This window comes from Punica granatum, chromosome 2 (genome assembly GCF_007655135.1).
Source record: "Punica granatum isolate Tunisia-2019 chromosome 2, ASM765513v2, whole genome shotgun sequence".
Taxonomy (NCBI): Eukaryota; Viridiplantae; Streptophyta; class Magnoliopsida; order Myrtales; family Lythraceae; genus Punica; species Punica granatum.
This window is the reverse complement of record NC_045128.1, coordinates 32,653,443-32,665,675: the sequence shown is the minus strand read 5'-3', so window position 1 is coordinate 32,665,675 and position 12,233 is coordinate 32,653,443. Positions and strand designations below refer to the sequence as shown.

The window sequence follows — 12,233 nt, the reverse complement described above, 5'->3', positions numbered from 1 at the left end:
GCTTAGGTATCATATTATGATAATCAATGTATTGCAAATGATTGCTTTTTTAGAAAAATGAAAAGTTTAGTCAAAAAATTTAAAACATTCTCAAACAATATCAATCTTCATTAACAGCAATGCAATGCACGGGTTTGAACTTAGTTCCTAGTAATTTATTGGAATTCGGTCAAAATATGCGTAATTATTAGTGAATAAATATATAACTCGGACCATCTCAAATTTCACATGTTATCAGAGTATATCATTGAAATGGTGCGTGCATAAGGCATGGAAATGCTAGTGAATAAATAAATAAACCACTCTATATCTAACTATACTTTTAGAAGTATTTAGTTTATATATGTTGGTACTTTATTACAGGTATAAAACTAAATCGTTCTCAAAGTAATTGTACCTTATGTTTTCTCTCCAGTTCCAAATATAAGTGATTGATTATGCTTTTGTTAAAAGGTTTTGTATGTATTTTCTATTATACTTTTTATTTTTCAATTATAAAGTAGCTCTATAGATACAAGAATAGGAAAAACGAAATTAAAGAGCATAGAAAGTTCCAAAAGTGAGTTTGAACGGAAACCTCTCGGTGTCTTCGTTGATGACTTGAGCTAATATATTAAAGCTCCTTCCTTTTTCTGCTAAAGTTCAAGGCAAATAAATATTTGTTAAAAATGGCGAAAGCATGAGTTTGATAGATTTCGTGGTCGTGATTGCAGTATCTTTTAGTAGGTTGCTAGGTTGGTACTTTATTAACTTACTAGTATTCTTTCATCGGTGTGTTGCACAGATAATTTTTCTACTGAGATTTATTGAACCTTTTCATTGTAATTATACTAATTTTTTCCTAGAGAATAATTTTTATGTTTTTCGAATTGAATTATAGTCAATGAAATAGTTTCATAAACTATGCAGTATAATTATATCATCGTTTTATGCATATGAATAATAATTGGTTATATATAATAGGGTAAAGTATAAAAAAATTTAAATTTTGTAAAACGTTTCAGTTTTGTTCTAAATTTTACTTTGTAATAACAAAAACTACATGTTTTAATAATCGTATCAGATTTGGCTTCCATTACTATTCCGTTAAAATTTACGTCTATTTGCCTATGTGGGCTTTATGTGACCCACCAAATTTGAACATCATTTGATCAACTTCTATTTTCTTTACAAAAATAACCCAAGTTTTTATAAAAGTCTTAGTTTTATTCTAGATCTTGATTTCTAATTTTTAAAAAATAGATGTCAATACTTCGTTTTGGTCTACCGGCTCCAGGAGAGAACATCAACAACATTCTTGACTACAATCCGGAAACTATTACAGAAGAAGACCCAACAAACATCGAGTTACTATTCACAGTCAGGTACTCCTGGAGTTGATGGACCAAAACTGAGTGCTGATATGTATTTTTTAAAAATTATAAATTAAGATCTATAACAAAATTGAGACTTTTATGAAAACTTAAGTTATTTTTGTAAATAAAAGGGAAGATGATCAAATGATGTGCAAATTTGATTGGTCCCATAAAGTCCACGTAGGCAAATAGACGGAAATCTTAACGGAATAGTAACAGATGCCAAATCTGAAACGATTATCAAAACATGTGATTTTTTTTGTTACAAAGTAAATTTTAGGATAAAACTGAGACATTTTAAAATATTTAGATTTTTTTTTGTATATATAATATACATTTTATTTGCCATAATAAAACTTTCTTACATAAATTTAAAATGATAGGAGATTTGCCCAATATTCTAATAATATATTGAAATTTGTAGTTATAAGTTTTAGTTCGTTTATAAATTATACAATTAACACATGAAAATTAATTTTTATAAAATAAAATTTTCCATATTGAGGGCAAAAATACCCATTGAAATTAATTCAATAAAGTTTATGCAAATCCAAACTACATATAATTATAGTTTATGCACATAAAATAATTAATTTGTTATATATATATATTATAAATTTATTTACTATAATAAATTTTCCAATATAAATTTAAAATAATAGGAGATTTGTACTGCAATAGTCTAATAATATATTGAACTTTGTACTTGTAAGTTTTTGTTTGTTTATAGATTGTACAGTTAACTTATCATGAATTTTCCAACATAAATTTAAAATAATAGAAGATTTGTATTGTAATAGTCTAATAATATATTGAACTTTGTGCAGCTTTAGTTCTTTTTTAAATTGTACAGTTAACTTATCAAACGAAAATTAATTTTTTACAAATGAAATTTTCCAGAATGAGGGCAAAAATACCTATATAAATTAATTCAAGTAAAGTTTCTTCTCTAATTTTATTATTTTTAAATTTAATTTAATCTAAATTAGATATAGAAGTAAATATTATTTAGATATTGATATTTTGAACCCTATTTCAATAAATATTTATCTTTATAACCCTATTTATTGTAAAGATATTGACATTTTAGTCCTATATTCGTAAAAATTTACCTCTCTAACCCTGCATAGATATTGACATTTTTAACCATATATCTGTAAACATCTACTTTGCTAACCCTATTTATTGTACGTGATACAACTATATATGTATAGATGGTTCACTTTGATATCAAAATAATCCAAGAGTTTTTCATACCATTTGTATTACGAAACTATTTATATCTATTATTAGTTAAACTCATAACATATCCATATCAGTTATTAAATCATTTCACAATAACTTAAAGCACCCGCACAATGCGCAGGCCCCCTCGATTAGTTTGAATTTAGTCCAAGTTCTGTTTTTCGGGTGACCTAAATAATATGATATGTGTAAGCATATATAGATATATAGAAATATGACACATGCAGTAAAGTAGAATTTCTACATTGATTATGTGCTTTGATGAGAAATTTCATCACTATTAAATATATAAATTATTGTTGTATATACAGATACCCACTTGCCTATGTTGGTTGTACAATATTATCTTAACCGTAGGTCCCTGGTAGTTTCGATATCTTTGATCATTTCTATTTTTGTTACCTGATTGGTAAATCTATACACAATTATATTATATAAAGAAAATCATTACGGGTCCGTCTCCACCACCGAGCGAGTGGGGTGGACTTCCCTACTCGCGGGACCCACCTCTTTTTTAAAACTTTTTATTTCCAATTTTAAAGTCTTTTAGTATAAATATATAAACTTTTGTTTGAGACACCGTTTGATATCCGACGAATTCGTTTTCACTGACCGAGTGGGGTGAATTTCCTACTCGAGGAACTCACATTCTCTCTTTTTTTATTAATTTTTTTTCAATTTTAAAATTTTTAATATAAGTATATAACATTTTATTTAGGACAACGCTTGATATTTCAAAGTCTTACGAACTCGATTAATTTATGTTCAACGAGGATTTCATTAATTTTTTTATTTTTTATTTAGTATACAAACTATTTTTTTGGAGCAACACCACCTAATATCTAAACGTCGAACAAATCCAATTAATATAAGTTCGAGTAAAATCAGTCCATTGAAAAATAATTTTTTTCTCTCCAATCACAATATGAAATCACCTAAAACTGGTAAAAGGCCCTTTTTTAATGTATCATCAATCTAAATAGCATATTTTTATTTAAGATTTTAAAATTATTCTTCTATCGATTAACACAAGTTTAAGTTAATCTGTTAACCAAGACTAATTATTGCTTGATGGATTTAGCTGTAACAACGACACTACTTTTAAATAGACAAACTTTACTCCTATTGCGGGTAAAATTCTAAAATTAGCGAATTACTTAAGGTCTATTATAATGTGGTTATGATTTTCTAATTAAATTATTAAAAATTCAAATTAAAAATCGAAGAAAATTGTCATCGATCCGCTGCATCGTGTGGGGACAGCCCAGTATATATATATATGTATGTATGTATGTATGTATGTATAAAGGCTGAAACTAATATCTAAATCATGCTATATCAGACAAAAAATGCTTTACAAGTGACTCTTCTTATCCAACCAATTGGTAAATTTGGCTTAAAGGACTATTAAACGTTGCACTTTATGTGAACGTATATTTGGGCTTCGTCCCGTATTTTACCAAAAAATATATTGAACTATATATAACGAAAGAAGTTGTAAGGTCTAATCAATTTAATTGGGATAATCTTTCAGTTTTTTTCTTCATTCTTTTAATGAACGTCAATCGTATAGAAATTTGAGTAAAAAAAATGCAAGAAGTAGGCAACGGGCTCTCTCAAGATAAGAGTTGATTAATTAGGATGAAATTTTTTGAAGAGATAGAAACTTGACGAAAATTTTTAATTAATAATTTTCTAAGCTAACCTGTGCAGAGCGCAAGCCAATCGACTAAATTAGTTACAATTTACAACCCTTCCCTTCGCAAATAAGTTGTACGGTCAATTACTTGAATGAAGTAATTTTCACCCTCCACTATTTTACGGTGATGATGATGATGATGATATATATATATATATGCTTAAAAAACCCAATTTGGACTCCAGCTTTTAATGGACTGGCTCAAACCCAAAACAGCTTCTTATTGGCCTCTAAGGACACAACCGGGTTCAGTTCGAATGCTCCTTTAAAGGACTCCATGGAGATCGTAACGTCCCAATTTATCGGATGATTTTCAATAACGAAATAATGAAAATTTTATTAAAAAGCAAGAAATTTATTATTTAATAAAAAATTTATTATTTTTAATATAATAAGATACTTATTAAATAAAAAAAAAACTTATTATTCCATATAAATTTGTTATTTTGAATGAAACAAAATTCAGTCCATCTTTTAAGGAGGGTCCCAATACTAATAACTCCCTAAAAGAAATCATCCCGCATTGTATACTTCAAAATATAATTTAATTTCAAATGTTAATCCTCCGCTAGCCTACACTACGAAGAGAACGTTAGATGCATTACATTTTGAATAAATTGCACTGGTGGTCTAAAAATTTTTATAAATGTTTTAATATGGTACAAAAAGTTTTTTTTTGCTATTTGATGATACAAAATATTTCAAAGTTATTTCAATATAGTACAAACCGTAATCTCACCATTGACGTCGTCAAGCTGATGCTGATAGTGCAAAACAAGTTTTTGTGGAACATTACATGATGATACAAAATATTTTGAAGTTACAACTTAATAATACAAAATGTTTTACGTAAGTTACATGATGGTGCAAAATTTACAGATCTTGTAAAGGATAACTTGACGGCGTCAATGGTGAGATGACGGTCTGTACTATATTGAAACAATTTGCACCATCAAGTAGCAAAAAAAACTTTTTGTACCATATTAAAACATTTGTAAAACATTTTGGACCATCAATGTAATTTACCCTTACATTTTTCAAATTCTTGTTCGACCTAAAATGTCTGTATGGTTGATAACTGTTTGTATTGTCCATGTAGTTTGATTACACTGAGAACCCACTCGAATCATCTGCGAAGTTTGATGATAATTTTTCTTCATCACGTCTCACTTTATCTCGTCACATTAAGCATATACTTGAAAGGTCTATCTCGTCATATTAAGCGTATACTTGAAAGGTCGGTGTTTCTGACTCTGACTTCTGGATACCCGAGTAGCATGGAGCCGCTCTCCATAACTTCATGTCTCGAGCCTAGCATAAGCATACTATGAGCAGAGAAGTCAACAATTATAGGAGCATTTGATGCATATACACTAATATGTCTAGTGAAACAGCCACTGACACATGAAAGGCTGGACTCATGTGTCCAAAGAAGCATCTAAAACAGTCCAATAAAATAAACCCAACTTGAATTAACCAATCAAATCTAAAAGATTTCTTCTTCATAAATAATCATCTATATGTGATGAAGATTTTGTAGACGTGTTGGTCGCATGAAATTTAAACCTATTAAATTGGGGAATCCTAATCTTCCATTTCTGCAAATTCCATGTGGAGATGATTCCAAAACTAAGGCATCTCATGCTGTTTTAGAAAGTGACTCCATTGCCTACTTTGACCTAATTTGATTCTAAAACTCCAAATCATGCTCATTTTGGATTTTCCTAAGCACGTTTGTTATGTCTTATTAGATTCAAATAACAAAGAACTAAGGCGAATAGAACCTATACTTCGTAATTCTCGATCGGTTTAAGGTTGTTACCACGCCTGGACATGATTACTTGGTTTTATCAAAAGGAAATAGGTCGGAACGTAAACACACCAAAAAATTAACAAAATGGATGTCTATGTATCATATACTAGGGTGGTGGTTCGTGCTATGCACGGTCATTAATGATCTTATTATGAATTTTTTTATAGTGACATTTAAGCTATTATAGGATAGCTAATGGGGAAAAATTATGTGAGATTGATTATTTTTAAATTAATAGGATAATTAATGTTTTGTAGTCGGTGAAAATTTAACAGAAGCAATTAATGAAGCTAGTAATCATTCTCTTTGAATAATGTCATAATTAACATGTGCTTGGTAAGCAGTAAAAAATAGCACATTTTGTAATTTATGAAAAATAAATTGAAATTTATACATTACTTAACTTTCAACTAAGTAAATGTGAAATAATTAATTAAAGATTATTATTTTTCCAGTAAAATACATATAAAAAATTTAAGTATAGGTAGTATAGAATCGGTATGTACCCGTATTACCTTAAATCCAAAAAGATTATTTCATAATATATCCCAATATTTGCCCCGAAAAAGTAGAATAGGGTACGTAGTACGCAAGAAAATCACCCGCTTGATCGAGTATACGATTAATCAATTTTATAACGAAATTCATGAAAATTAATTTGTTGTAAAACTTATAGAAAAAATAAACATGCATATTAATATTATTTACTTTATCGTTAAGTAAACGTATATATTAATATATTATTTTATAATATTATTATTTACTTCAGCGTTAAATAACGTATTTGTTATTGTATTACTTTATAATTTTATTATTTTACTTCATTGTTAAGAATTTATTTACCTAATATGACGAAATAGTAATGTGAATGCACTTATAGTTTTTGTTCGTTTATTTATCGAAAGTCGAATATAATATATTATAAGTAAAATAAATTTATTAAAAGAATAAAAATAAACTAAAACGAAAACGAAAACGAATAACAGTCTTGAGAATACTGAATTTGGATCGTACTCTCCCCAGCGTATTTCGAAAATAGTCAAGTTTTATATATATACTAGGGTAATAGTCCGTGCTGCGCACGGTCATTAATAATGTTATTATGAAATTTTTATTGTGGCATTTAAGCTAATATAGGATAGTTAATGAGAAAAATTATGTGAGATTAATCATTTTTAAATTAATAAGACAATTAATGTTCTGTAATCGGTGAAAATTATATTGAAGTAATTAATGAAGCTAGTAAGCCTTCTCTTTAACTAATGACAGAGTTAACGTATGGTTGATAAATAATTAAAAACAACAGATTTTGTAATTTATGAAAAATAATTTGAAATTGTATACATTACTTAACTTTCAACTAAGTAAATATGACACAATTATTTTAAGTTTATTATTTTTTCCATTAAAATATATAGAAAAAAAGTAAGTATGGATAGTATAGAATTCTCATGTGCTCATACTACCCTAAATCATAAAAGACTATGCCATAATAGATCCCAACATTTGTCCCGGAACGATAGAATGGGGTACGTAGTATACGAGAAAATCACCAGTCTGATCGAGTATGCGATCAATCAATTTTACAACGAAATTCATGAAAATTAATTTGTTGTAAATCTTATAAAAAAAACATGCATATTAATATTATCTACTTCATCGTTAAGTAAACTGTATATATTAATATATTATTTTATAATATTATTATTTACTTCGGCGTTAAGTAACTTATTTATTATTGTATTATTTTATAATTTTATTATTTACTTCATCGTTAAACGAATTTATTTGCCTAATATGACGAAATAGTAATGTGAACGCACTCATTATTTTCGTTTGTTTATTTATCAAAAGTCAAATAGAATATTTTATAAATAAAAAATTATTAAAAATATAATAAAAAATAAAACGAAAACGAATTACAGTCTCAAGAATATGGAATTCGAACGGAATTTGAATCGTACTCTCTCGAGTGTACTCCGAAAACAATCAAGTTTTATATATATATGCAATATGGACCCAATGTGATAACATATGGAAGTTTGTCCTCCGATACTTCATTGGTTCGAGCAACTTTCCTAAAGATGGAAATGAGACTTTTGATCAAGCTATATTTATATATGTATATATATAGTATAATCGTCCTTTTCCTAGTGATGGGCGCCTCCTGCTGCTGATGGAGGAGGTCGCGGCGGGGGGCACTGGTAGCACTTAGCAAAGAGCCCAAAGGTGTCCACTTGTTTGATGAAGTTGGTCATGCTAGCCCATCCCCCGAACCCGAACCCAACCACCAGGACCCACCCTACCACGAACGCGTTCACCACGTACATTCCTGTCCAGCTCGGCATGAAGAATGGGGGCTTCTCTGCTGCATTCTGTACAAGAAATGTCGAAAATCAGTTTTAATTAAGATGCTGATGAAGAGTAGCAGCTTATAGACCGGTATTGGTTGATGGCTCACCTGTCGGGCCGAAGCGGATCTGTAAGTGAGCATGTGGGCCAAGGAGGGGATGATGTAGACGGTGAAGGTGACCAGGAGGGCCCCCACGGCGGAGTTGATAGGCCCGAAGAATGGGAATATTATGGCCAGGAACCATATCGGGATCACCACGGGCAGCCGGACGAGCGCCCTGAGGAATATGCTCTTGGTGTCGTGCATCCCTATCACCTTCTCCCACACGAAGTACAATGGCGTGCACGCGAATCCAAATGTTATGAACTGCGCAAAACACACGAAACAGACCGATACATAAAATCATTTTGGTCCATCAACTGTTGCAAGCAGGCGAGCATCACACGTTTATTGTTCTTAGCATACGAGAATGCCATTCGAAACCTGATGTATGAGCATCAAGACGACCGCAGCGTCGCGCCACTTGTTGCGAGGGAGTAGAGAAAAGGCATTAGCATGGGTCAGGAGCTGGTCGCCAAAGGCCCAGTACATGGCGGTCGACGACGGGATCGTCAGGGTAAACACAAAGAGCGTCGCCAGCAGATAGATGTACTTGAATCTCCGAGGCTTCCACATCGCGTGCATAATTTCCCTGTTTTTGCAAAAATATATAAATAATTCTCGCAAATTAAATAGTCATGACGATAATCAACCAGTAAACAAATCAATTTGCTCATAAAAATAGAAGAACCGATACATAAAAAAAGAGAGTATAATTTAAAAAAAATCAAATGTTATTAATCCAATTTGCTTTTGTCCTTACAATAGACTTATGGTCTCGATTCTGGCCAATCTCTTATATATATGAGCCCATCCGATCTGCGTTGTCATTCATTTTCCATACAGATTAGATGGACTCGGAGATACAAGAGACCGTCCATGAGACGAGACCATATAATTTTCCATCACTATCAATCAGATATCGAGTACAAAAGGGTTTAAAAATATAGGAAAAGGAAAACGGGAGAAGAGTGGAAAACGGGGAAAAGGGAAAACACTCACACAGTGACGGCGTGTCCGCCGAAAGTGTAGAGGATATTGGTGGCGCCGGTGAAGTACAGTACCATTTTTGTCGGGCCTGAGTGCGTCACCCCCTCCACCTGTCAACCATTCATTCGTCCATTTCCAACCCAAAAATTAAAATAAAAAATTTATAAATTCCAAAAAAAAAAAGCAAATTTCAGATATTTATTATTATGAGAGCGAGCAACTAAAGTAAATTTTTTTATTTCCGGTGTGAACTCTTGTATTCGAAAATTCAATTGGGTCTTGATTAATCAAATCGAGTCGGACCGACCCACTAAGAAGTAAAGCTCTCCCAGCGTGAATTTTTCGCATTTACAAGGTACTTGAACTTGACATATCGCTTAAGCGAAACGAGCACCGAACTGCTTGAATCAACTGATATTGATATGTAATTCAGCTTTTAATATGGTAAAGAAATAACCATCTGGTCCATTCTCATTCATTTACTGAGTCGAATGAAATTAATAATAACTTTTTTACCTGGCCGTGTACGACGGCACCGATCGTAAGGTACCATGCGGTGTAAGCGGTCATGCCGAGTCCGAGAAAGGACCAGATACGGTAGTTGTGGAACGAGGGGATGAACACGGTGGTTGCACAGCATGCCCCGAATATGTACGTCCATGTCCTCTTGTCCAGTTTGCTGTCCATGTAGTATATGTTACTGCAAAAGATAAAACGAAAGCAATCAAGCTTTAGGGAAATTATAGAATAAAAATTCCCGAAATAAAAAAAAAAAAAAGGCTACGGTTTTTAAAAAATAAAAATAAAAAAAGGGGGACCAACCTTGCACAGGCGATGAGCTGAATCACAGATCCAAAGAGCAGGAAGGTACAGTTGAAGGCTAGCCCGAGCGCCTTCCAGGTCGGGCCCAGCAACCCGTCCAACACCTCGAACCACTGCACACACACACACACACACACACACAAAAACATGAATCAAGTCAGTTTCCGGTAGCAATGAAATGACGGATTCAGTTTTCCGGTGATTGAAGTGAGGAAATGGTTTGGTTTCTGGGTTCTGCGATGACCTGAATGACATGGTTCTTGAAGCTGACGTTCTGCTTCTCCTGTCGGGTACGGTACTCGACGTAGAGGACGCTGATAAGGTAGGCGGTCCAGCTGCCCATCAGCCCATAGAAGATCTGCAGGGTTATCCCTGAGGCCATCCCCATCTGGGAGAATGAGTAGGGCAGTGTCAGCAGCACCTGTGCAACCTGCATTCAACGACGTAGCCCAAACCAATGATCAACTCTGTTCATACACTGTGTCGATTGCGCCCGAAGGCAGCCATTCCTTGATTCCCTGAGATTTTCATGTTAAAACGCTCATCCTCTCTTACGACTTTTCCGGCTCATACAATATGATCTAATCCTTGGGGTGACAAAAAGGCGGAATTTCACTCGACTCGCGTCTCCGAAACGTTTTTTCTACTCATTTCCAGTAGCATACTAAATCAATGGACGGCATTATATTTCTTCGGTCGGTCCGGATGAATGAAAGTATATAAGGCTCTACCTGATTGGAAGCGCAGCTGAACCAGGCATCGTATACGGATCCACCGTGCCAGAGAAAGTTCTTGAGACCGAACTTGGACGACTCGTCGGTCTGGTTCCCTTCCTTCTTCTCTCCATGTCCACCTTCTCCTTCCGCGAAGCTCGACACCATCGCCTCCTCCACCTGCCTGTGCGACATCATTTCTCTCTACCGATCAATATAATATCCAGAGCGCATTCAAGAGCTAAAAGCCCTCAGCCCCCGACCCGCCGGAGATTAGGAGGACCACGGGAGGCGCGTGGACAAGGCACACACCGAGGAGTAACAGATGAACACTGAGAGATCAGGGGTCGGTTTCCCGGTTTTGGCATGGCTCTCGTGACATTTATATACACATACAGAAGTTGTCATCTTCTTCTTCTTATGACGCTTTTTTTTTTTTAGCAATTTTTTAATGTGAAATATAATTGGTAAGGGCTTAAACCGAGAGGGGGGAGAGTCCCCCCTCCTTTTTTTTCGTATCTGTTTTTAATTTTTTACCTTTTTAAAGATAATTACAAATTGAGAAATGGGGTATAGTGCAGTGTCTAACACTCTCACCTGATAACCTTGAAGTTACAGGTTCAATTCTCACCAGTGAAACTATTCGTGTCTCTTTATTTAGATTTCCTTTCCATTTCCTTGTATTAGGCCATAAACCTTCTATTGTAATTGAAAAAAAAGATAATTACAAATTCAATTAGTTGCCATATTTTGAGAAAAAAAACATGCAAGTAGGACAATTCCTCATGTCATATTCGGTAAGGAGTAACTGAATGAAATCAGTGGAATAGAGTTTGGTGGGACAAAATGGGGTCACTTGACGGTGGATATATGAGAGGATCCGAGATGGTGACCTTCATTAGGCCATGTAGTAGTAGTGGCTAGAATCAAGGTTCGACAGGTACCACCCTCGACATTAGCAATGAGACCGTCATTAGTGACCACTCGATTTTATTTTTCTTTCTTAAGAAAATTTGTCTTTTTATTGTTTTAGGATGAAGTATTTTATTTAAATTTTTATAAAAAAAATTGTATTTACTAGATGTCGCGGAATGCTCATGGCACGACCTTTTTCGAATCAAATGCCCATTCCAGTAATTTGCAG

The 12,233-nt window shown here is 33.1% G+C and overlaps 1 protein-coding gene across 1 annotated transcript; it reads right to left on the bottom strand.

Moving 5' to 3' along the window:
- Positions 1-8,087: 8,087 nt before the first annotated feature.
- Positions 8,088-11,454, bottom strand: LOC116194373 (auxin transporter-like protein 4). Its single transcript, XM_031523180.1, has 8 exons — positions 11,108-11,454; positions 10,621-10,806; positions 10,377-10,489; positions 10,071-10,254; positions 9,567-9,664; positions 8,949-9,156; positions 8,574-8,831; positions 8,088-8,487 (listed from the first exon to the last, which is right to left on the bottom strand). Exons 1-8 carry the CDS (start codon positions 11,285-11,287, stop codon positions 8,263-8,265), a joined length of 1,452 nt encoding a protein of 483 aa, XP_031379040.1. The 5' UTR covers positions 11,288-11,454; the 3' UTR covers positions 8,088-8,262.
- Between the last annotated feature and the right edge of the window lie 779 nt (positions 11,455-12,233).

What these genes read in the sequence shown, in the direction of transcription:
- LOC116194373 (XM_031523180.1), bottom strand. Translation starts at nt 11,287, where the DNA reads ATGATGTCGCACAGGCAGGTGGAGGAGGCGATGGTGTCGAGCTTCGCG. An exon ending in TCAGCTGCGCTTCCAATCAG is followed by an intron (nt 10,807 to 11,107) that starts GTAGAGCCTTAT and finishes CGTTGAATGCAG; the next exon opens with GTTGCACAGGTGCTGCTGAC. An exon ending in GATCCGCTTCGGCCCGACAG is followed by an intron (nt 8,488 to 8,573) that starts GTGAGCCATCAA and finishes TTTCTTGTACAG; the next exon opens with AATGCAGCAGAGAAGCCCCC.